This window comes from Marmota flaviventris, chromosome 1 (genome assembly GCF_047511675.1).
Source record: "Marmota flaviventris isolate mMarFla1 chromosome 1, mMarFla1.hap1, whole genome shotgun sequence".
NCBI classification, from domain to species: domain Eukaryota; kingdom Metazoa; phylum Chordata; class Mammalia; order Rodentia; family Sciuridae; genus Marmota; species Marmota flaviventris.
Window position 1 is genome coordinate 214,206,656 of NC_092498.1, and position 24,892 is coordinate 214,231,547.

Below are 24,892 nucleotides of genomic sequence, written 5' to 3' on the forward strand. Positions count from 1 at the left end.
GACTCCCACCACAGCCAGGCACCAAAACTTGACATTCCTCAAAGATTACATTCCTCTGAGTATTTTCATTCTACCATCAGGCTTCCCCAAATGCTATGTCTGTCCTGAAGACGAGGAAGCAACACCCTTAATGGTCCTTTCCCACGCATCCTCACCCTCAGCCCTTCCTGAGTGGTGCTGTCCCTGCTGGGTCATGCACAAGGATGAAGGATGCATGTCCCTCTGTGCCTCCTGTCTAATGAAAGCTTGGGCTCTGTCCTCAGGATGGTAGGAATGCAGTGTGAGATAAGGGCTTCCCAATCAGACAACCATGGGAGGAGAACACAGGGTTGGAGCCCAGTGGCCCAGAGCCATCACACAACGGCCTAGGGGCACAGGCTGATTAGTGATTATAATAGGACATTGGAGTCTCCATGCACAGAGCTCATCATTGGCCAAATGGATTCATGTTATGCAAGTCTCTAGGGACTTCCTATTAGTAGCCAAGCAAAAAGAAGAGTAAATGACCGTCCACACAGATTTTAGACTCTTCTACTACTAAGGAGGAAGCCTCTAAATTTAATATTTTTGTTTATTTTTAAAGAGTCAACTTCATTATGTTTCCATAGGTGATTGTGGTAAAAAATAGCACATAAAACAATTGCCATTTTTACTATACATTGCCAGTGGCATTAATTACAAACACAGTTGCACAATTATCACCATCATGGAACTCCACAAAATATTTCAATTCCCAAACTGAATTTTGAACACATTTTTAAAAAGCCCCTTTCATACCTCTCCCATAAGTGTCAAAACCCATTCTATTATCAAGCTTGCTGAGGAATTAAAGTACCACAAACTTAAAAAATAATGTGACCAAGGACCCTGGGCTCACCAGCTTTAAGCATGCTTTTGTTCACTTTTCCCCTTTGTCCCACATGGATGCCACAGGTCCTGAGTTTACACTGTTCTGATGTTCAGTCTCCTGAGGGCACTTTTAATGTCCCTGTTCCTCAGGCTGTAGATGAAGGGATTCAGCATGGGGGTGACCACAGTGTACATCACTGAAGCCACCACACTGTTTTGGGGAGAATGTGACATAACCGAACCAAGGTACTCTACAATGCCTGCTCCATAAAATAGACAAACAACTGCCAGGTGAGACCCACAGGTGGAGAAGGCTTTGTACTTCCCCCCTGAGGATGGGATCCTCAGAATGGAGGAAAATATCCTAGAGTAAGAGAGAAGGATTCCCGAGACAGGAAGAAAGCCAAATATAGCACCAATAAAATAAATGACTATATTTCTGTTAAAGGAATCAAAACAGGCAAGATTAAGAATTTGAGAAGGGTGACAGAAATAATTGGAAATTTCCACATCCTTGAAATAAGTAAACTGTAATGCAATTAAAGTGTGTATCTGGGAGTCCAAAAGGCTAATTAAAAATGACATCAAAACCAAGATGGTACAGAGACGGGGGTTCATGATAATGGGGTAGTGCAGGGGGTGACAGATGGCCACAAACCGGTCATAGGCCATCACAGTCAGAAGCATGTCATCCATACAGACAAAAAGCATAAAAGTAGACATCTGTGTCAGGCAGCCCACATAGGAGATGGCTGTGCTGTGAGTTAGGATGTTCACAATCATCTTTGGGACCGTGGTAGAGATGAAACCAATGTCAGCCAAGGACAGGTTGGAGAGGAAGAAGTACATGGGGGTGTGGAGGTGGGGGTCAGAGCTGACAGCCAGGATGATGAGCAGGTTCCCAAGGACAGTGGCCAGGTACATGGACAGGAACAGTCCGAAGAGGAGGGGCTGCAGGTCTTGATCCTCTGAGAGGCCCAGGAGGAGGAATTCTGATATAGATGTTAAGTTTTGGGGTTTTACATTTTTTGGACACCTTTGGAATTGGAAAATAAGGCATTAAAATAATGATAGATTAGATTAAATAAAGGAAATATCAGGCACCCACCACCCTGTATATGTTTTGAATTTCAGAACTCTCAACTGAAGTGTTCACATAGATTTCTATATATCTTCAGGTATATTTCTGAGTTTTAACAAACCCAGTGTTCTTAGACCTCTCCATTTTTGTTTGTTATTATTCACCACACTATATATAAACCTACATTAGTGATACTGATCAAAGCAATGTTAGAAAACCAACAAAATTACAGATAAGTCCATATTCCCAGAAAAATAAAAACTACTGTTCTAAGAAAAGTAGTAATTGGGAATTACTTTGCCACTTAGGAAAAAAATAATTGCCATTTAAGAAATTATCAAGGACCCTTTTTATCTATGATAATGGAAAAATTTCTCTTCCTTAAAATGTTTGTATATCCTGTATTGGAGCTACAAGTATGTTATTTGAATAGTTTGTTATCAAAAATCATTGTTATTTAACAGTCATCTCCCAGGAGGTTTTTTTTTTAATAATTCTTTTCTTTAATTGTTTTATTTGTGTTAATGAGTTATACATGACAGTAGGATGCATTTATGCACTGTGTCCTCTTTTGTGAATATGTAGGCCTTATCTCAACTTTTTGGCTTTTAAAAATTATTTGATGTAAAAATATACTGACCCTGGCTGTGGTGATCTTCACATATTGAAGGTTTGGTTAAATGACATAGTAATAAGAAATCATAATCACAAATGTGTCATTACTATACAATTCAAATGTCAGTCAATAGTTAAAGATAATGCAATGTTAAGAAACTCTTTTTAAAAATTTTTTTAAATATTTAGCAGTTATTTGTATTTTGGTCCAATTCCATATTATTTCAGCATGAAGCATCAAAGGAAGACAGAGGATTTTCTCTTGATTCTTATTCTACTATGGCCTATTAACACTGCTGCATTATATTTTTCCTGATCATGAAACTTTCATTTTCATTTGAAAACGTTAGAGCCAAGAAGGGGCCCCCAAATTATAAATGTAAGTTGGAAGTTGAAAACTCTTTGTGCCTAGTTAATAGGTTTCACTTACCTTTCTGCATAATTACTATGCACGATGAGGAACTTATAACTGAAGCCTGATTTGTGGACTGCAGGTCCCCTATTTCAGCTACTGGAAAACAACTCAAGTATGTTATATATATCAGCTCAAACCATGATGTCATCTGGAAAACACAAAAACAAAAGACCAGAAATTATGTGCAAACAGTGATGCGGTTTTCTCATCTTTAAAATACAAATAATAATTATCCATTTAATAGGGTCTTGGTAAGAAAGATTTTTTTTAATGAGATTCAGATGAAACTCAATGTGTCAAATATGCATAAATATAAAAATTACCATATCAAAAGGGGACTGTCAACTATCACTATAAAGGCAATTGGACCAGATGGTTTTTTTTTTCAAAATTTTTTTTAGTTATAGATGGACAAAGTACCTTTATTTTATTCATTTATTTTTATGTGGTGCTGAGGATCAACCCAGTGCCTCACCCATGCTAGACAAGTGCTCTACCACTGAGCCACAACCCTAGCTCTGGACCAGATGATTTCAAAGCTGAGTTCTAGGTAAGGTCTTCATTGTGCATGTTAATTATGCAGAATGGTGAACTTCTCTGTTGCACACTTGTGCACACACATACCATAATTTGATCAGTGCCTCCCCTTACATCTTATCCTTAGTATCACTAATACCTTCTACCTTCTTTGCATTTCTATTTTGTAAGCAAGATGTATAAAAATATCCTAAGTTGACTGGATTTCAAGTTTCATTTATCAATGTATGTATCTGTGTATATTTTATTTTATATGGATTCTATAATTTCACTCCAAATCAATTTTATCAAAATATCTGCATGTAAAGGGATTGGTGGTCCTCTTTATATCAGCTTTGAGAATCACTGCTTTGAAATTACCAGGCACTTATTAAATGTTCCATTAATACTACCTGTTATTGGTAATAGTACCCACTGCATATGTTAAATACAAACATTTAATAATGTGCGCTTCTGATCTGATACACACACACATACATATATTATATATATATATATATATATATATATATATATATATATATATATATATATCTGACATATATCTATGTGCAGGAGAACCACTGTGGTGGAAGGAGAAACATCTAATGAGATTTCTGAGACCCTGAGCACAAACCAGAATCCAAGTTTCCCAGTCCTCACAGCCTAGTCCACTGCTGTCCTCTCCTCTGGCTGCACTGACTGCATGCTTGTCCTGATCCTTAGGAAACAAGCCTCCGATGCTGGCTCCTCATCGTCCCTCATCTCCCTCAACACTTACCCGATGATGCTGGGCTTCTGCTGGCTCATGGCCCTGGGCTGAGGATCCAGTGCCCCTCCTCGGCCAAATCACTATCTGAGGCTTGTTTTCTGTCCTCGGGATACAGATGAAGTCAGTGACTGACAGGATCTTCCAGAGGCAGACAAATATTGGAGAAGACACAGGAATGGACTCTCTGGACTGGCATGATAAAGCTGAAGGGCTGGAGAGAATCCAATTATTATTATATGACCTTGGAGGCTCCATGCACAGGGCTCATAATCAGGCAAATTCGTTCTTGTTCTCCAAATCTCTCAGGACTACCTAAAATTAGTGGAGGAAAACAAACAAGAGAGAATTGATGAGCCCTTACATGGCTGGTGGAACTGAAAATTAGTGTAACCACTCTAGATAATAGTGTGGAGATTTGTCGGAAAACTTGGAATGGAACCACCATTTAACCCAGTTATCCCAGTCCTCAGTTTAAAAACCAAAGGACTTAAAATCAGCATACTAGAGTGAGGCAGCCACATCAAAGTTTATAGCATTTATTCACAATAGCTAAGCTATGGAACCAACAAAGTTGCTCTTAAATAGATGAATGGATAAAGAAAATGTGATATATATCAACCATAAAGAAAATAAGATTATGGTATTTGCCAATAAATGGGTGGAACTGAAGACTGTCATGCTAAGGGAAATAGGTCAATCCCCCCCTCAAAAAGATCAAATGTTCTCTCTGATATACAGATGCTAACACATAATGGGGGGATGGAGGGAAGAATAGAAGTTCTTCTTTTAGAGGCTGGGGCTATAGCTCAGTTGATAGAGTGCTTGCCTTGCATGCACAAGGCCTTGGGTCCCATCCTTAGCACTGCCAAAAAAAAAAAGAAGAAGTTCATTGGATTAGACAAAGGACAATGAAGGGAAGGGGAGATGGATGGGAATAGGAAAGACAGTGGAATGAATCAGACATAACTTTTCTATGTTCATATATGAATACACGACCAATGTAACTCCACATGATGTTCAACCACAAGAATGAGATCTTAATTAGAAAAAGTTATACTCCATGCATGTATCTCAAAATACAGCCTAATATTACACACACACACACACACACACACACACACAAACACAAACACACACACCAAATTTAAAAAATGAGAGAAAAATAAAGAAAGTGACCCCTTCCTGTCCTCAGCAGGACGCTGTCCACATCTCCAGTGTCTGTTATTAACACCTAGGACTTGCACACTTCACGGGGTCCAGTGCCACATTTGCATACCTGCATACAGGGTAGCTTGGTCCCTGCCTTTCATCCTTCCTCCTTCTCCCCCTGTGCAAACAGGCTTCCAGTTCAGGGTCATCACTATTATAGTTTCCACATATCGGAGAGAATATATGACACTAGTCTTTCTGTGTCTTGCTTATGTTTTGAAAGTCTTTGTCTGCATCTTATTTCCATTAGTGATTATGGATAAGTATACACTAAATATCACAATTTTCTCCATGCTTTTGTCCAATATCTGTGGGATTGATTACATTCCCATTGTTGTGGCACCATCAGGGACGCCCATCTCCAGAGATTTTCATCATCCCAAATTGAAAGTTTGTACCTATTCTAAAATCTCATCCTTCTCCCTCCCCTAACCTGGCTACCTTCATTCATGATGAAACATGGTGGGAAATAAGATGTCAACCTGTTACTGAAAGCTCCATTCTTGTCCCCAGTGATAATTCAATAATGAAGATGCAGTTTTGAGAATAAGGGAAAAAGAAATTTTATTCCTTTGTTTGCAAAGGAGAAGCAGCACAGGAAATGCTTGTCTCAAAGGCTGTGATTCTGCCTGTCAAAGGAAACATGGGGCTTTTTAAAGAAGTGGTTTAAAGGCTACTTTCCATGTCTTCTGTCTGGAGTTGTAATTCACTTGTTAATGTGGGAGACAGTCATTTCTGAGATCTTCTGGTGCCATCCCCAAGTCTGAATTACCTGTCCCTGTGGTGGGTGTGTGCTGGAGGACAGAGAACTCTGCCTGGGATGGGGGAGAAAGGTAATCCTGTTTCCCCAGAGATTAGGGAGGGAAGAGATTAGGGAGGAGCAGGGAGAGAGGAAGAGAAAGAGATTTGTTTTAAAAATATGTCTCAGCTGCTGAGCAGCAAGGGCTCTATTCACAGCATAAAGTGGACTACTGTTGTAATAATTTGCTGTGTACTTTAAAACAGCTAGAATAGTGGATCTTCAATGTTCCCCCCAAAACGTAATGATGAATGTTTGAGGTGATGGGTACCACATTTTTCTGACATGATCATTCTACATTGTTTACATGTTTAAAATGTGACACTGTTATCATCTGGGTGTCTAGTTGTGTTGTGGGAAACAAACTAGTCAAGAAGCAGCAAGCAGAGCCGGGAGCCCAGGCAGGTCCAGGACAGCCCGGCTGACACCTGCCTGCACTGGGTTTGAGCTGCATCTTTGAACACATCGCCCAGTGGCACCGCCTCCCCTACCCGACCTGACACTCCCTCACTGAAAGCAGCCACCTCCATTTTGGGACAGCGTTGCCATCTTTAGTTGTGGCAACTCCCAGCTTGGGACACCAGCTGGGCAGGCATCCGTACTCCCCAGCTCCCCCTCTCCCTGACTGTCCAGTACAAAACAGCTCTCCAAGACGGTTTGCAGCCTCTGGAGTACAACCCATAAGACCCCCCAAGAGAAATGTCCCTGATTAGGAAGTAGAAAGGGAGAGGGTGTCAGTGTCCTTGTTATGGGGAGACACCTCAGAAAGCAGCCCGAATTCAAATCAAAAGAGAGCTTTATTTACCTGGCCAGGGACTGTCACCCACCTCAGAGGCTCAAACTCTGTGGGAGAACAGCAGCCTCCTGGTCCATCCAAGGAGAATATAAGCACAAAAACCACAGCTCAGTGACTTGCTTATCATCATGTGAGCTACCCAATCACAGAAATGAAAACATTAATAAGTGGGACCTGTGGGCTCTGGGCAGGCAAGTTATAAACAGAAGCTAAAAAAGCATTAGCTTTGTAGATCAGTTGACCACAGTCCTGGGTTCAAGCAGGTTCTGGACAGTCGTATCTTGAATGTGCAGGTGTCAGTGGGCAAGACTCTACTTCAAAGCCATGTAGACCCACAAGGGTATGTAGCTCACCACGACCACTGACCACCACTGCATCCTGAGTATGGTACAGTTTTTCGGGTACAAAGCACAGAAAGACAATTTTTATAAGAAGACAGATTTCATTTCAGTTTCTCAGGAACAGCTCTTGTAACAGTTTTTGTTTGTTTGTTTGTTTTTTACAGAAGGCAGCAAAATGGAGTCTTAGGGTGTCTATGACAGTTCTTACTTTATAAGTCCTGGAAATCTGCCAGTGGTGGCTTCCTGTGTGGTGATACCACACTGGTACAGGTTGGTCCTGAACTTCAGCAGGCTCTGTATGCACCAGCACTGCGAATATTTGTTCTAATCTATAACCTATAAGTTACACTCTTATTGATTGTATTTATCAGTTCACACCACAACATCCTTACCACTAGGTACCAATCATGCATACATGGTGCGCATGTCTCCTATCCCAAAGTTCATCTTGGGTGTAGATGTGTTTCAAAGACTGTGACTGCAGACCATAATGGGGCAGTTCCATCTCCGTGTGCAAATTGTGAAGGAGGTTTTGATAGGATGTGACAAACACCCACCCCAGGTCTTGCCACAACCCTGGAGGACCCTGGTGGTGAAGAATTACCACTTCCCAAGGGGACATGCAGAAATTGGAGCTACTCTCCTGGAATGGGAGAACGTGGGCATAATATGACCAATGTAGAGCCTCTAACTCTCCAGGGTGGCCAGTTAAGAAATTTGCTGGTCCTTGGAGAATAACTGTGGATTCTTGAGAACTGAATGAAATGGCTCCTTCTCTGAATGCAGGGGTTCCCTCAGTGCATGATCTCAGGGACCAATTGACTTTTCAATTGGGGAGATGTTGTTATGTGCTGAATATTGCTAATGCTTTCCTTTCTATTGTTCTGAACTTGTAAAGTCAGGAGCAGTTTGCCTTTACCCAGGAAGGCTAACAATGGACACTCAAGTGTTGCCACAAGGTTATTGACATAGCCCGACCATATGGCATGCTCTGGTAGCCTGTGGACTCAGCTGTCCACCATACATGTTTCATTGTATTGCTGATGTGTTGACTTCTGACTCTCTTGCAGACTAAGAGCTTGTGGCCCCAACTTTAGTGACCCACTTGGAAATGTTTGGGCAGGAAATACAGCCAATGTGCAAGGACCTGGCTTGTCAGTCAAGTTCTTGGGTGTGACTTGGTTAGGTAAGACAAAGGTTGTGCTTGAAGCTGTTATTGATAAATCCAGGCATAGCCCCAACCAACAACAGTTAGGCAATTGCAGACCCATATGGGCTTATTGAGTATTAGCAAGTTTTTATTCCCCATTTGGCCTAATTGGTTCATCCTGTCTATGCCCTAGTGAACAAAGGGGCACAGTGGGACTCAACGGAAGTAGCTGAACAGGACTTTTAGATCATCAAGAGAGCCATTTATCAAATTCAGTTCCTGTAGGTAGTAGAGTCAGCTCTCACCTTTAGGCTGGAGATCCAAGTAGCCTAGGACAGTTTTGGTATGGCCTGCAGCAGCCTCATAAGCAGCTGTGAAAACCAGTGGGCATCTGGTCGCAGTTCTATACCCTGATAGGGAAATACTTGCAGCCCTTGTGAAGTCTTGGTCTGCACCATGGATCCCGTAGCAGGATGGGTGTAGAATTGGTCAGTCACCCCAAGGACGGGTGTAACCCAGATGCTTACCCTAGGAAAGTGGGGTGTGTATTTGGAATAAAGGAGTGCTTTTTTCTACCAGTTCTTTATCCTATGAGCTCCAACAGATTCTAGGGCCAGTTCAATACACAACTGAGGAAGTACTTGACAGACAGGCAGAGGGACTTGGTTCTATAGAATGTTCCACCCATCACATTTGGGTCTGTGATGGCCCAGTGGAACTCATGGAAGGCTGTGCCTCCCATGGAATTGCTAACAAAGTGGTGTTATCAAGGACACACCTACAGATGAAAGGACAAGTAATCACAGGCACTCGCACAGGCAAGTCACATCCACTGGGAGATACATGCCAGCTTTGAGTCCTGGACAGCTGCCCGTGGTGGCTTCCCGGTATGGTGATACCACGCTGGTACAGCTTGGTCCTGAACTTCAGCAGGCTCTGCTGTATGCAACAGCACTGCAAAACTCATACTGGGCCAAAGGGAAATAACAAACGTGCCTTTAAAAATCTATCTGTCCTATCTGCAGGACCTGGCCAAGTCACATGTACCTAGGGGGAGAGGGAATTCACTAGTCCCCATGGTATCACAAGGAGATCACACTCCAAACCTTTCCCCCATAGGGCCAATAGGGCTACGCAGTGAAGTGGGGGAGGCGTTTATTGTCCAGACCATGTCCAATGCACAATTTACCCCCAAATTCAAGCCCGTGGAAGCAGGCAAGAGAACATTCCCTTGATGCCCAAACCCAGGCTTAAGTACAATATCCTTCCTTACCTGGATATGTATTAAGGCAGCAAAATGGAGTCTTAGGCTCAATAAGGGTGTTGTGTGGTGCACCAACACCTCCCTCTCATCAGGATGATCATTCAGAGTTCTCACGATTCCCCACAGGTGCTGCACTCATCCTTTAGTTGACTGGAGTCCTAAGTCTTTGCTTAAGAAAGCCAGTATCTCTCTCTGCCTGCAGGCTGTGGGTGGTATGGGACATGCAGCTCCCATTGAATTTGTAGCTGAATTGTCCATGGCTGCACATCCTGACCTATGAAATGGGTACCTTAATCACACCTTATTGTGGTGGGCCAGTGGTGCAAGGCTGTTAACACTGTGAGTTCTGATGTATGACCTCTCTGGTGAATCCAGACTATGTTTCTGGACAATTGTACATAGCTGGGAAAGACTTTTATTGCCATCTCAATATGGGATGAAACTAAGGCAGCCATTGTGATAGCAGTCCAGGTGTAACTCAGAGCCTCTCGCCTGTGGTTGGGGTACTCTGTGTGTGATGGAATGTCTTGGCTCCCATATGAAACTTCAGAACTAAGAAATCTGATTTCCCAGTGTTTGGAGAAAATGGAAGGTACAAAAACTGTGGGTTGGGTACCTAGAGGCTCTTGCCCAACTATCCAACCAGATATCATAGAACAAGGATGATGATTATGCCAGGGTCACATGGTACTCTAGAACTCATGAGTAACTAACTATACCTCCCATAGAATAGGACAGAGAATTGCACTTGGAGTTATCTATACCTCCCTCCTACCATAGGCCAAACCTTGCTCCAGATGCCTTCCAATTGGGAGACTGTACAATCCTGATATAGAGTGTGCCAGACACCTTGGATGTTTTTACCACAGGGGGTTTCCCTGATGACTGAAATGCAGATAATTTCCTTGGCTGATTACACAGCCTGAGCCTTAAATCATACAAATCATACATGTCTCTAGTAAATGAAGAAATAGATGTAAAGTTGTACTACCAAATCACATATCACTTAATTTCCTAACAAAAAACACACGTAGGGGTACATACTATGTTTGGTACTAAGTGTTAGATGTATATTCCAGATCACTCAAAAAATTTTAGAATGGCTTTAGCATATATGACCTCTGAAGTGGCAGCTATATAGCAATTGACCAGTGATCCTTTGCAGAAATAGTGCACTTGTCTATCTGCCACATAGAGATGGCTTTTAGTAATCCTAGGTAGTGGGGCTTGCTTTCTGGTTGTATTGTTTTTGTGGCCTGTGGATACAGGGCTCTGCCCTCCTCACTAAGGGATCTCTGCAGAAAACTTCAAATGTGTAGATTATATACTGAGGAACCCTAAAAGGGGAAATTGTAGGGCAAGCCCAAGATGGCTATAGTTATGTTCCATGGCCCATGGCTAATAAAACTTGGGCTCTGTCCTCAGGACTGATATGAATGCAGTGTGAAATGGGGGCTTCCCAATGCAGACAACCATGGCAGGAGGGCAAAGGTATGAAGCCAAGTGGCCCAGAGCCTTCACACAAAGGCTAGAAGCACAGGCTGATTAGTGGCTATAAGATGACATTGGAGTCTCCATGCACCTGCTCAAAATTAGCTAAAATTGATTCATGTTATGCAAGTCTCTAGGGACTTCCTAATAGTAGCAGAGAAAGAAGAAGAGTAAATGAATGTCCACACAGATTTGGGACTCTTTTACTACTAGAAGAAAGCATCAGAATTGAATTATTTTATGTCATAATATTTAAAGAACTATCTGCACTATATTCTCATTGCTGATTGTGATAAATAGTACATAACGGAAATTACCATTTAACTGCTCATTCCAGTGGCATTAATTATAAACACAGTTGTACAATCATCATTAGCATCATCATGGATCCCCACAAATATTTCCTATTCCAAAAATGAAATTTTAACACAGTTTTAAAAGCCCCCTTTGTACGTCTGTCTCCCAAAAGTGACAAAACCCATTCTACTAAGAAACTCACTGAGGAATTAAAGAACACCAACTAAAAACTAATGTGACTAGAGACAATGAACTATTGCTTGTGCTACCTTTTCCTCCTTATATTCCAAATGGATGCCAGGGATTCTAAGTTTAAGCTATTCTCCTGTGCAGCCTCCTCAGGGAATTTTTAATTTCCTTGTTCCTCAGGCTGTAGATGAAGGGGTTCAGCATGGGGGTGACCACAGTGTACATCATTGATGCCAACACACTGTTTTGGGGGGAATGTGACATAACTGAACCAAGGTACTCTACAATTCCTGTTCCATAAAATAGACAAACAACTGCCAGGTGAGACCCACAGGTGGAGAAGGCTTTGTACTTCCCGCCTGAGGATGGAATTTTCAGAATTGATGATAATATCTTAGAGTAAGAGAGAAGGATTCCGGAGACAGGAAGAAAACCAAATATGGCAACAAGACAATAAATGACTATGCTCCTGTTAAAGGAATCAAAACAGGCAAGAGTAAGAACTTGAGAAGGGTGACAGAAGTAATTGGAAATTTCTATATCCTTGAAATAGGTAAACTGTAATGCAATTAAATTGTGTATCTGGGAGTCCAAAAGGCTAACTAAAAATGACACCAAAACCAGGAAGGCACAGAGGGATGGGTTCATGATATCTGGATAGTGCAGGGGGTGACAGATGGCCACAAACCGGTCATAGGCCATCACAGTCAGAAGCATGTCATCCATGCAGACAAAAATGATGAAAAGAGACATCTGTGTCAGGCATCCCACGTAGGAGATGGCTCTGCTGTGAGTTTGGATGTTCGCAAGCATCTTGGGGACCGTGGTAGAGATGAAGCAGATGTCAGCCAAGGACAGGTTGGAGAGGAAGAAGTACATGGGGGTGTGGAGGGAGTCAGAGCTGACAGCCAGGATTATGAGCAGGTTCCCAAGCACTGTGACCAGGTACATGGACAGGAACAATCCAAAGAGGATGGGCTGCAGGTCTGGGTCCTCTGAGAGTCCCGTGAGATGGAATTTTGATACAGATTTTAGGTTTGGGGGGTTTATATTGCTTGGACACCTTTTGAGTTGAAGAAATAAGCATTGGAAGAATGAATAAAGATTAGATTAAGGAAAGAACATAATAGTAATGCAGTGTTCTTTGTTGTGGGGGGTGTCCAGGAATTGAATGCAGGGGTGCTTAACCACTGAGCCACATCCGCAGCCCTTTTTATGTTATTTTGAGACAGGGCCTCACTAAGTTGCTTAGGGTCTCACTAAAGTGCTGAGGCTGGCTTTAAACTTGGCAATGCTCCTGCCTCAGCCTCCTGAGCCCCTGGGATTACAGGTACACCACCATGCCAGGTTTCAGTATTCTTTATATGCTTAGAATTTCAGTATTCACATATGAAGTTTTTATATTTCTTTTTATATATCTTCAGAAATACTTCTGTCTTTTAACAAACTCAATTTTCAGAGAATTCTCCCATTAATGGTTGCTGTTATTTACCATGCTCTGTATACACCTGCTTTATTTATACTAAGCAGAGCAATATTAGAAGACCAAGAGTGTCACAGATAACAAATCCTCATACACAACAAAGTACAAACTACTCTTTTTAGAAAAGTAAAACATAAGACATATCTTTCCCACTGTTGGATAAAAGTCCATCATCAGAGGAATTTAAGAAATTGTCAAATATAACTTTTTATTCTAAGGCAATGGTACAATTTCCCTTTATTAAAATGTTTGTCAATATGGTATCAGAGCTAAGACTATATTACTTTATCAATTCATTATTACAAAACATTGATATTTGACAATTATCTTACAGGAGTTTTTCATCACCCTTGTGTTTAAGTGTCATTCACCTTTGTGAACATATATGCCCAGGAAATATATTTTGTTTTTTTAAAAAAATTATTTAATGTAAATACTCCAGCTTTTATAACCTTCAAATTTTCACAAATACGATTTGGTTAAATGCACATAATAATATGAAGTCACTACTGTAAATGTGACATTAGCGTATATTGCACCTGTAAGTCAAGCTTAAGAAATAATGTAAAGAAACTTGTTTTTTAATAAGGCAGGGAAACTAGGGAAGAATAGCATTACAGTATATTAGGTACAAGGAAGGGATGGGAGGGGCGGAGATGGGATGTGGGGATAAGAAAGATAGTGGAATGAAACAGACATTACTACTGGATATATGTTTGTGACTACATGACCAATGTGATTCTTCAACATGTACACTCAGAAAAATGAGAAACTATATCCCATCTATGTATGATCTATCAAAGTGTATGAATGCATTCTACTGTCATATATAACTAATTAAAACAAAAAAAATTTTAAAGTTTTTAAACTTGGAACTTGTTTTTAAATTTTGGGTGGTTTTGGTTTTTGTTGTTGTTTAACTCATACTATCTGAAAGGAAGATAATTTTTTTCCCTCTTGATTCTGCATTCTATAATGGCCTGCCAGTCCTGCTTTGTTATTTGTTCTGATCATGAACCTTTCTTTTTCATTTGAAAATTTGGAGCTAAGAGTAGACCCAAAAATCATTAATGTGAATTGGAAGTAGGAACCTTCTTAGGCTGAGTTAGTCGGTTTCACATCAATTCTGCCTGATACATAAATTGTAGTTCTCCTACTTCAGCTACTTGAAGACAACCTGGGCACATTATTTTTTGTCAACTCACACTATGATTTCCTTGTGGAAAATACAAAAGAGAAAGGTAACTGAAATAATGTGACAATGCCAAGACACTTTCCTCATCTTTAAAATGGTAATAATTGTGAAGGCAGTAGGACCAGATGGCGCCATAAAGGAATCCTAGATGATGTTTTTTTCATTGTGCACATTAATTATGCAGAATTCTGAGTTTTATTGCTGTACGTTGGTTCATGCATCTAACAAAATTTGATCAATTTCACTTCCCAATATCCCCTGGCCCTCCCCTCCTTACTGCCCTGATCTCTTCTACCTTGTTGGTCTCAATTTTATATCATAAAATAAAAGGTTTTGAAAAATCTTTCAAGTTGTCTGGGTTATGTTTCTCAGTTTCTTTAATCAATGTATTTGCCTATGGATATTTTATTATATATTGATTCTGTAGCTTCACTCCAAACCAATTCTATCAGGAGTGTCTGTATGTGAAGGTCTCCAGGGTCCTTTACTACATCAGCTTTGAGAATCACTGCCTTAGAAACCAGGCACTTATCAAATGTTTCATTAAGATTGTTACCAAGAGTACCCACTACCTACATTAAAATACAAACATTTAATGATGCATGCTTCAGGCCTGATGTTTTACACACATTTGAATCATGACATTGAATTTGAACGCTTAGTATTTGCAAGATCCACCTGTTCCCCAAAGGCAAATTCTGTCATGAATCTGATGGGTAGATTTTCCTATCAATGTATCCATCTCAGTATTGACTTAGGTCTCTGTAAAATTTTTTTTTTCTAAAACTTACCTAAAAGTTCCTAAAGCTCATGTAAACAGTGTGAATTACCTGTTTTACCTAAAATGTACTACTAGTTTACTATTTACTTTGGCATGTGGTTTTAAATCTGCCAAGTACAAATATTAGCCTGAAATGTTTTAGTTCATGCACACAATTACCTGAAAGAGGGGCCTCATTTATCAATGCTTTATTAGGACACAAAATTTTTCAAAATTCTTTTGCTTGTCTCCACATCACACTACTGAAAAGTCTCATGCATCATCAGGGTATAGGATAGTTATGTGACTTCCAACAACTGATGTATATTCAGTTTTACTGCAAAACACCTATATTTGGTGTCCCAATTAAAGGCAGGCATTATTATTAATATCCTTAACATATACCATCAACACTTCCTTACAGGGCATCAATTCATAATTCTCTCATAAAGAATTAACAAGGAATTCCATCTTCTCTCAGGAATCACATTTCTATTTCACTCCACTAGAGGAGATAGTGCCTGGGGTGGGAGTCAGGAAATCACCATTTCCATGAGTAGTCACTTACCTGTGGCTGGATGCAGGTGTATGTGACACTCTCCACCTCTATCAACTTATATACCCACTGCTAGGGGCAGAGCACCTGTCTCCACATGTCATATAAGTGAAGTTTGAACTTAAAACGGTTTGGTCATTGTGGTTACTTTTTTTAAAAAATACAGAATATTATGGGAATAGTGAGTTACCAATGAATGTGAATGTTAAAACACTAATACTGGAATGATACGAAGCCCTGACATGTATCATGTCCCAAGTCAAGCCCTTGTCTCTAGTTCCATGGGACACTCCTGAAAGGGATTGAAGTGCAGGAGGAAAACTCCAAGTGTCTGAAGCTGCACTGATTATGGTCGAGGTCTGTGAACTAAGAAAGGGTCTCTTCAATATTTAAAGAGCTTTTTGTTGTTTAGTCCTCATCTGGGCCTAGAAGATATAGGCTCTGGGGAATTATTATTCCTCTCCAAATATACAACTAATATTTATAAAAGGAGAAAAATGAAATGTCTTGTTATAGAAATAGGAGAATTTTCACTTCAGACTGGAAGTGTGGTACAAGATTGAATTTATAATACTGATATCTAGATTTTCCCTTCCTTATGACAGATCACAGTAAGAGCAACTGCTTAATCTGTTGTCTTGCAGCTGTATGGACTAGGTAGATGTCTGCTCAGATGACAATGCTGAGTTAGAGATAATAACACTCTGCCTCAGTTTTCAGAAATAAACAGGTGCCAAAAGGAGAGAAAATTAAATTTGTAGCCTCTCAGTCCCATGCAATAAATCTTTCATTGTTCCCAAATCTTAGAAATTTGAAGCACAGATGTAGACCTTTAACTAAACCTATATCTGAGAAACATATTTTAGCTGTTTCTAGTTTCCTAGGAATGGAATCAAGCCCTGACTTCAGGTCTTTGAGTTTGGGTGGGCTGAGTACAAGTTCCCAGGAGGGTGTGCACAGCTGCAGGGATCTCCTGGACTAGGCAAGAGTCAGGTCTGTGCTGAACCCTCCTTTTCTGCTCTTTCGTGATCTGTGCCCATGGACTGGGGCTGTGCTTCCAACAGAGGATGGCTGATGCCACCCACTGCTCTGCCCTATGATCTAGCAGATTAGGAAAAAAAATTAAAAAAGAACCAAGAGAGCAAGGCATCTCTTCCTGGAGTGACACAAAATAAAAAGGACATTTGGGTTGTCAAGGGGACATCCTGCCAGTATTTGTAGAGCAAGATGTCCTGTCTATAATCAGACAGGCTGGTGAAAACAGAACTCACTCTTTCCTACCTCAAAACCTCATGCAAGTTACTAAAAATACTGTCTCTTTCTATTTATGTAAAATCATAATGTGGGCATTTATAACGACAGAAAAGCTATGCAGATGAAATGTAAACAAGCAACATAACTAGTGCCTGGGATTTAAAGAGCTCTCGGGAATGCTCCATGATGTTGTGGTTGGTGTCTTCCTCCTCCTGCTTCCTATGGTCCCCTTGCTAATCTTTTGGAGTGCTTATAGAACAGTGGAAAGGGGCCCATTTTCTCCTAGACAGTGAGTGAGCTATCTATGGGAAGAAAGAAAAGCATTAAAAAAGATTTTGGGGACCTTGAACATGACCAAGAACACAAACTTCACTGTCCTCAAAGCTAAAATTTTGCATATCGGTGCCTCTTCTCTGGCTACAAATTTGCCTGTTGGTCCTAGTGAGGAGGACCCATAATCCCTCCTGCACCTATCATTTCCCTCAGCACTTACTGGGTGATGCTGGGTCTCTGTTGGGTCATGACCAAGGTCTGAGGATCCAACATGTCACCTCTGCCAAATTTCTGCCTGAGGCTTGGACTTGATTCTCAGGATTGATATGAATAAGTGTAAGACAGCAACTTCCCAATTCAGAAAACCACAGTAGGAGAGATCTGATGTGTGGAGCCCACTGGACTGGAGCATCATGCTGAAGCCTGGATGCAGGAGAAGTTTTACCTACTATATAGTGTCGCGACCCCTTGCCCGCAAGGAAGACGCAACTCCGAAATCTTCTCTCAGTAGTTTATTCGGGCCCTTGATATTTATTATTCTTTCTTCTTCTTCTCTTCTCCCGGATGCCCTCCCAGCCTTAATAAAGCATCCCAAGCCCCAATGCAAAGCTGCCGCGTGGAACTCTCTCACAGGGTGGTGAAAAATCATGTGCCAACTCTCTCAGATAAGGAGTTGTTTGTCACATACCACAGCGGAGCCAGCGCCATCTCGTAATGGCGACCATAGTCTGCAGAAACGGCAGAAGCGGCTCACCACAGTTCCCCCTTTCTGTTTTATTAAAACAATACAGGCGAGAGTAGAGGTCCTATCCCACTGTGCAGAAGTGGCTGCATAGTATGGCTCAGTCCTAAGGAGGGCCCTTCCCCAGATCCGAGGCCATATCAGCCGACGCCTTTTTTCGTGGGGCGGGGCGTGGACGCGTCTAACCCGCATGCAATAGGACATGCTCTCCTTGAGGTCCACGTCAAGGATCACTCAAGTGCAGTGCCTTGCCTCGCATCCTGTATCGTGACGATGGTGGACGAAGGGGGATAGCTGAGGCTGAACTGTGGCTGTATTAATGACAAACAAGTTGACAGCACCCTGAAAGAAAGGCACGGACTTTAAAGCGATAGAAAAGCACTAGTGTGGAAACCCATATGCGTGCAATGGCAGTAAGACCGGCAGAGTGCAAGGGCTTTCCAACACTAAGAGAATAACAAGGAAAGTCATGTCGATCCCAGTGCAATGTTATAATAACTTGGGGTGTAACGACCATGACAAAGGTTTACTGTTTAAGATGCGCAAGCCAGACTTGAGGTGAGTTGCCATTTTCTAAAGCTGCAAGAGCTTGTATGATCATAGCCTTTTCTTGTGCATGGCGAGTTTTAAGGCGACAGAGAAACCACAAACAAAGTATAACACTGAAGCAACACATTGCACCAAAAATGCCTACTCCCACCCACTCTTTGAAGAAGGAAAAAGCAGAAGATATCCAATCGGTGAATCGACCCAAAGTCACTGGTTCGACACAGGTACTGTTCAAGACAGCTATCTGGGTTAGTTGAGACTGGATCATGTCTTCCGCTGCCATGGACCAATTTCCGGCCAAATATTCGCCAATGATGCGGGAGGCATTCCTGGAATCATTAAATCTGACAGAGGTTATACATAAATGTGCACGTTGGTCAACACAACCCAAAAGCACCAAGTCAGCCAATTCTTCTACCTGAGCTTGGAGTAAATCTATCCTTTGGTTGGCAGCTAAAATCCCTGACAAAATATGTTGATTAATTGAATTTTGGGATTCAAGTATAGTGGAAGTTTGTTGAACAACTTGATTAATAGTGGCAGCAGTTTGTACTTGACTGGCCATGGCTACTCCAGCTGTAACTGCTGCAGCAGCAGACACTGCCACAGCTGTCACTATAGCTGCCGTAATTCCAAAATCTCTACGGACTCTAATCAATTCAACAATAGGAAAGGATTCTGGATCTGCAGTAACCGGGATCGGGACAAAGGTTGGAATTTTCATAATCACTGCCGTAGTCCAGGAGCCATTCCAACACTCAGACAAGTAGCAAGTAACATTAGAACAATTAAGCATCCCCTGTAATGTAACATTAGCCAAAAGAAACAGGAACGGAGATTGGAGACAGACTGCTGCGGAGGGCAAAGTAGCATTAGATAAAAAGCATATCCTTATCCCAGGCAGGGTGTCCTGCTGCATGATTTTGTGCAGCCTGCTCTACCGCGCCCTCTAGCATAAATGCTCTCCAGTCCAAGTATTTGCCTGGGGAGACACAAGCGCGCACCAGACTAGCCCAATCTGAGGGAGTCATGCAAAATCTAGTAAGTCCCTCCACCTGAGTGAGAGTGAAAGCGGCATCTATGCCATAAGTGCGGACGGATTCTGCCAAGGTTTTAACTATCTTAAAGTCTAAAGGCTCATGATATCTTCCTCTATTATTGTCCTGAAACACCGGGTACGCAAGTCCCATATCTGTATTAACTGTCCTCCAAACTTGTGCATGAAAAGATCTCCCGGAACTTTGGCTCCCCCCCACATACGGGGGTGGGGCAACAGGCGTCATATCTTCTTCTAAATTTTCAACCTCCTCCTCCTCAGAATTCTGTTGACCAATATTAGATCCCTCCCCCTTCTTACAGTAGGCATGCGCGTCTTGTGTCTCCTTTTTCTTCTTTTTCATTTTTATCTTATGTAGTTGTTGCAACAATATATCAAGGTCCTCAGAACACTCTGAGCCGCTTGTGTCCTCAGATGTTTTGAATTCGGTCAAGTCTGGATAGAGCCTTCTCCTATTTTTATCTTCAGGCTCTTTTGCCTTCTCACTACTGTTACTTTTGATACTCTCTGCCACTTCACTATGTGATCCTTCAGATTTTTCCTCATGTAGTTGTTCAAGAACGGCCTGACCCTCACTCACAGCTTCTTGGCATTTACCATCTGTAAGGCAACTACGGACCATGTTCCAAAGGGGTATCACCCCACCCTCTAATATGCCCTGCTCAGAAGCAAAGTCAAGATCTTTGCCTAATTTATCCCAACTAGGCACAGTAAGGCTGCCCGAAAATGCAAACCACGGCGCAGCGATATCTACCTTTTGTAAAAATCTCTGTAAAGTACTATGTTTCACTTCCAGGCCCTTGGAACGTAACAGGCCATCTAGGGCCAGGAGAAGCGGACTTGAAGATGCGGCACCCATGACACAACAACAAAAGAAGCACAAAAAACAAAAGCGAAAGTACACAGTGCAGCTGCAATAAAATGTAAGGCTCTCTCTGTGTTTACAGAGGAGCTGCCCCGCTTTGGTCGCGGATCCCATTTACTAGGGACTAACCCCGCTTTGGTCGCGGATCCCACTTACCTGGGATTAACCCCGCTTTGGTCGCGGATCCCACTTACCTGGGACTAACCGGTGCACCACCCCTGACTGCTGAAAGTTCTGGTTCCCGGGTCTCGGCACCACTTGTCGCGACCCCTTGCCCGCAAGGAAGACGCAACTCCGAAATCTTCTCTCAGTAGTTTATTCGGGTCCCTTGATATTTCTTATTCTTTCTTTTTCTCCTCTTCTCTCTTTCCCGGATGCCCTCCCAGCCTTAATAAAGCATCCCAAGCCCCAATGCAAAGCTGCCGCGTGGAACTCTCTCACAGGGTGGTGAAAAATCATGTGCCAACTCTCTCAGATAAGGAGTTGTTTGTCACATACCACAGCGGAGCCAGCGCCATCTCGTAATGGCGACCATAGTCTGCAGAAACGGCAGAAGCGGCTCACCACAATATAGCACGGAGGCTCCATGCTTAGAGCTATAATTAGCTAAATTGGTTCATGCTCTCCAAATCTCCAAGGACTTCCTAATATTAGTGGTGGAAGAAGAAGAGTAATGAATGCCCAAAAGGTTGTGGATATTTCCTGCATTCAGCAGAATATTGTCTACAATATTCCCTTCTCTTGGGTCTCTTTATTAACACCTAACTAATTCTACATATAAATGGGATTCTGTGCCATGGATCCCAGTCTCATTATTCTGCAGCTATCAGTGTCATCCATCTCCATTCATATTTCGTCTTCTGAAAGTGAACATTTGTGTCCATTTAAAAATCTTCCCATTCCTTCCTCCCCCAACCCTGGCTACCTCTATTTTTGTAGTTTGATGTCTGTAATTTCAACCATGTTGAAACATATTCTTTGGGGTATAGATGAAGGGGAGGTCAGCAGAGGGGTGACAACAGTGTGCATCCCTGTAACTGCTGCCCTGTTTTTAGGTGACTGTGATACAGCGGAACCATGGTGCATCCCAAGTTTTTGCCATACAAATAGCCATAAGCAAAAAAGTCAGACCCAGAAGAGCAAAGGCTTTAGACTTCCAAGTTGATGGAGAAAAAAAATTTATAGTAAAAGAAACAGATCTCTGAGATAGGCAGAGACCCAGAAATTGCAGCAAGAAAATGCATGACTACATTATTGATAAATGTATAAGAACAGAAAAGATGAAGAAATTGAGAAGGGTCATAGAAGAAAATAGCAACTTCCACAACCTTGAAGTTGGGAAATTGTAAGACACTCAAATTATGCCACAGTAGTCCAAAAGGCTGATCTAGAAATTCATTCACACTAGGAATGATGAGGGTTCATGATGACTGCATAATGCAGGGGGATTCTTGTCCTTTATTTTTTTTAACTGTGGTTTGGGAAAAAAACAATCTTTGGGCTTCCTTTTTCTCTTTGTCTGCTCATTAAGATCCCTGTGTTAATCTTTGAATAATTGAACACTGTCGTTATTATTACATGACATCTTAGGACCCAGGAATGAATGACACTAACTTTAAAGAAGGTTTGTATAACATCTCTTTCGTCTCCTCTTAAGATTGAGCAGGCTGGTTATGAGATCAGAGGAGGACACAGGCAGCTGCAAAAAGAGAGATCTGTGCTGATCACTGTGTATCCAATCTTCATATGATGGAAATCTGTCATCTATAGTCATATTTCCCAGAGTTTACTCAGGAGTTGCTGACCATTTCTCTCGCTGTGCTGTACCAGGAACCTCTAAAAGGAATAGCACAGTGAGAAAAGGGTCTCTTTCTGGAAAGACAGGCAAGTGAAACCCCGGGTTGGGTTGTCAAGGAGGAAGCATTCCAAAATTCTCCTGCTGTGATGCCCTGTGTCTATAATCAGACAAACCATGCAAATGTGCCTTATCAATATTCTACCAAACCACCTCATATTAGCTACATAAAAATGCAGTGCTTCCTTCTTTTCTGAATAACAATAATAATAATAATATAGAAGCTTAGACTTGGGCAAGTTAATGCAGATGAAATGAAATGAGTTATAGAGAATACATAAATCAGATCCTGGCACTTAGGACTCTCTCCAAGTCAGTCCATGACATTAGGGACACTATCATCCTCTTCTTCTTTCTCAGCATTATTTTCATAATCCTTTTGGAGTACATATGAAACAGATTTCAGGGATCCAAATTTTCCTGTTGGGGTTAAGCTATCTAGGGGGAGTAGGGGTATCCCCATCATATCCAAATACATAAAGTCCACAAAACTCATATCTGAAATGTGCATGTTGGTATTCTTCCACCTTTTTAATGCCTTTATTAGTGTGTTACAGTTATACATAATATCTGGGCTCTTTTGATATAAAAACACATGCATGCAATATAATTTGCTCCACTTCAGTCCCCAGTACCTCCCCTTGCCCTTCCCTCTTCCCTCCACCTGTTCCCCTTACTTTACTCTACTGGTCTTCATTTTATCAATTTACATTTTAAAAAGTTTGTTCTCATGAGGGTAAAAAATGGTTCCACCCCTGAGCACTTAATGTGTTCTTCAAGTAGGATAAGTGTACGGTGATCCAATTGCGCAGCTGGGAGTCCAGAGGAAGGGGTGGAGTCACGGCCTTATTATTTATTGCTGTAAGACCTTGGAGGCCCAACACACAGAGCTCATACTCAGTCATGTTGATATACAAAATTCAAGTCTCAAAGGACTTCCTCCTATTAGTGGAGGAAGAAGAGAAAATGAATGTCTACAGTAAGTTTGGGTTCTTCCTACACTCAGGAGAAAGTTTGTGTGTACTATTCACTTCTGATTTTCTCTTTTTCCCTAAGGATCCATCTTCTTTTTACATCTAAACTGAAAATAATCAAAATACAGATAAACAGTGGCAGTGATTATAGGCACTTCCTTGTGCAAGCATCACCTCCTTCTATCTCCAGAACTATTTCACCTTCCAAAACTGAGACTTTATACCAATTTTTAAAACTTCCCATTCCTCCCCCAGCCATGGAAACCTTCTTTCTACTATGAAGCATGATGAGAAATTAAAGCTATCAAACTACAAAATATAATGTGACCAATGTGGTAGATTTAATGTCTGGAAGTTTAGTTCTGTTGTTGCCAGCATACATTCCAAATGGATTCCAGAGGACCTGAGATCACACTGCTCTCCTGTGCAGCCTCCACAGGGCACTTTTAATGTCCCTGTTATTCAGGCTGTAGATGAAGGGGTTCAGCATGGGGGTGACCACAGTGTACATCACTGAGGCCACTGTACCTTTTTTGGTGGAAGATGACTTATTGGAAAAAAGGTACACTCCTATGCCAGTTCCATAAAATAAGCAAACTACTGAGAGGTGAGAGCCACAGGTGGAGAAGGCTTTGTACTTCCCACCTGAGGATGGGATCCTCAGAATGGAGGAAATAATTTTGTAATAAGAAAAAATGATCCCTAAGAGAGGAAGGAAACCATAGATGGCACCAACAAAATACATGAGTATATTTACAGTAAAGGTATCAGAACAGGCAAGACCAAGGACTTGAGAAGGGTCACAGAAGAAGTTAGCAATGTCCACATTCTCAAAGTAGGAAAAGTGTATAGTGATCAAATTGTGCACTTGGGAGTCCAAAAGGCCAAACAAGAAAGACACCAAAACTAACCTGACACAGAGGCGAGGGTTCATGATGACTGCATAATGGAGGGGGTGACAGATGGCTACAAACCGGTCATAGGCCATCAGAGTCAGAAGCAGATCATCCATGCATAGAAAAAGGATAAAAAGAGACATCTGAGTCAGGCAGCCCACGAAGGAGATGACTCCACTATGAGTGTGAATGTTCACCAGCATCTCTGGGACCGTGGTGGAGATAAAACCAATGTCAGCCAAGGACAGGTTGGAGAGGAAGAAGTACATGGGGGTGTGGAGGTGGGAGTCAGAGCTGACAGCCAGGATGATGAGCAGGTTCCCAAGCACTGCTACCAGGTACATGGACAGGAACAGCCCGAAGATGATGGGTTGAAGGTCTGGGTCCTCTGAAAGTCCCAAGAGATGGAATTCTGAGATACCTGTTAGATTTTGTGGTTCTCTAGTTCTTGGACACCTTTTGAAACAGAAAAGAGGATTTTAAAAAAGTAAACAAACAGCAGGAAACACATATTCAAACAATCCTACACATTCCTTTGTTTTAGAATATTTAAAATAAAGACTACATTATAGCAACACTAAAGTTAAATTGGTTTATATCAGAAAATTTGTTCCAGATTTATCCCAAAGCTATTTTGGCTTCTGGTATT

At 41.6% G+C, this 24,892-nt stretch overlaps 3 protein-coding genes across 3 annotated transcripts; all 3 read right to left on the reverse strand.

Annotated features, from left to right (window-relative positions):
• Positions 1 to 942: 942 nt before the first annotated feature.
• LOC114107559 (olfactory receptor 7E24-like) lies at positions 943 to 4,286 on the reverse strand. The gene is made up of 2 exons (XM_027954976.2): positions 4,258 to 4,286; positions 943 to 1,885 (listed from the first exon to the last, which is right to left on the reverse strand). The coding sequence occupies exons 1-2, from the start codon at positions 4,284 to 4,286 to the stop codon at positions 943 to 945; spliced, it is 972 nt and encodes a 323-aa protein (XP_027810777.2).
• A 7,621-nt stretch (positions 4,287 to 11,907) lies between these two features.
• Positions 11,908 to 17,554, reverse strand: LOC114107558 (olfactory receptor 7E24-like). The gene is made up of 2 exons (XM_027954975.2): positions 17,526 to 17,554; positions 11,908 to 12,847 (listed from the first exon to the last, which is right to left on the reverse strand). Exons 1-2 carry the CDS (start codon positions 17,552 to 17,554, stop codon positions 11,908 to 11,910), a joined length of 969 nt encoding a protein of 322 aa, XP_027810776.2.
• A 6,202-nt stretch (positions 17,555 to 23,756) lies between these two features.
• Positions 23,757 to 24,587, reverse strand: LOC114107546 (olfactory receptor 7E24-like). Its single transcript, XM_071603047.1, has 2 exons — positions 24,233 to 24,587; positions 23,757 to 23,947 (listed from the first exon to the last, which is right to left on the reverse strand). Exons 1-2 carry the CDS (start codon positions 24,585 to 24,587, stop codon positions 23,757 to 23,759), a joined length of 546 nt encoding a protein of 181 aa, XP_071459148.1.
• Between the last annotated feature and the right edge of the window lie 305 nt (positions 24,588 to 24,892).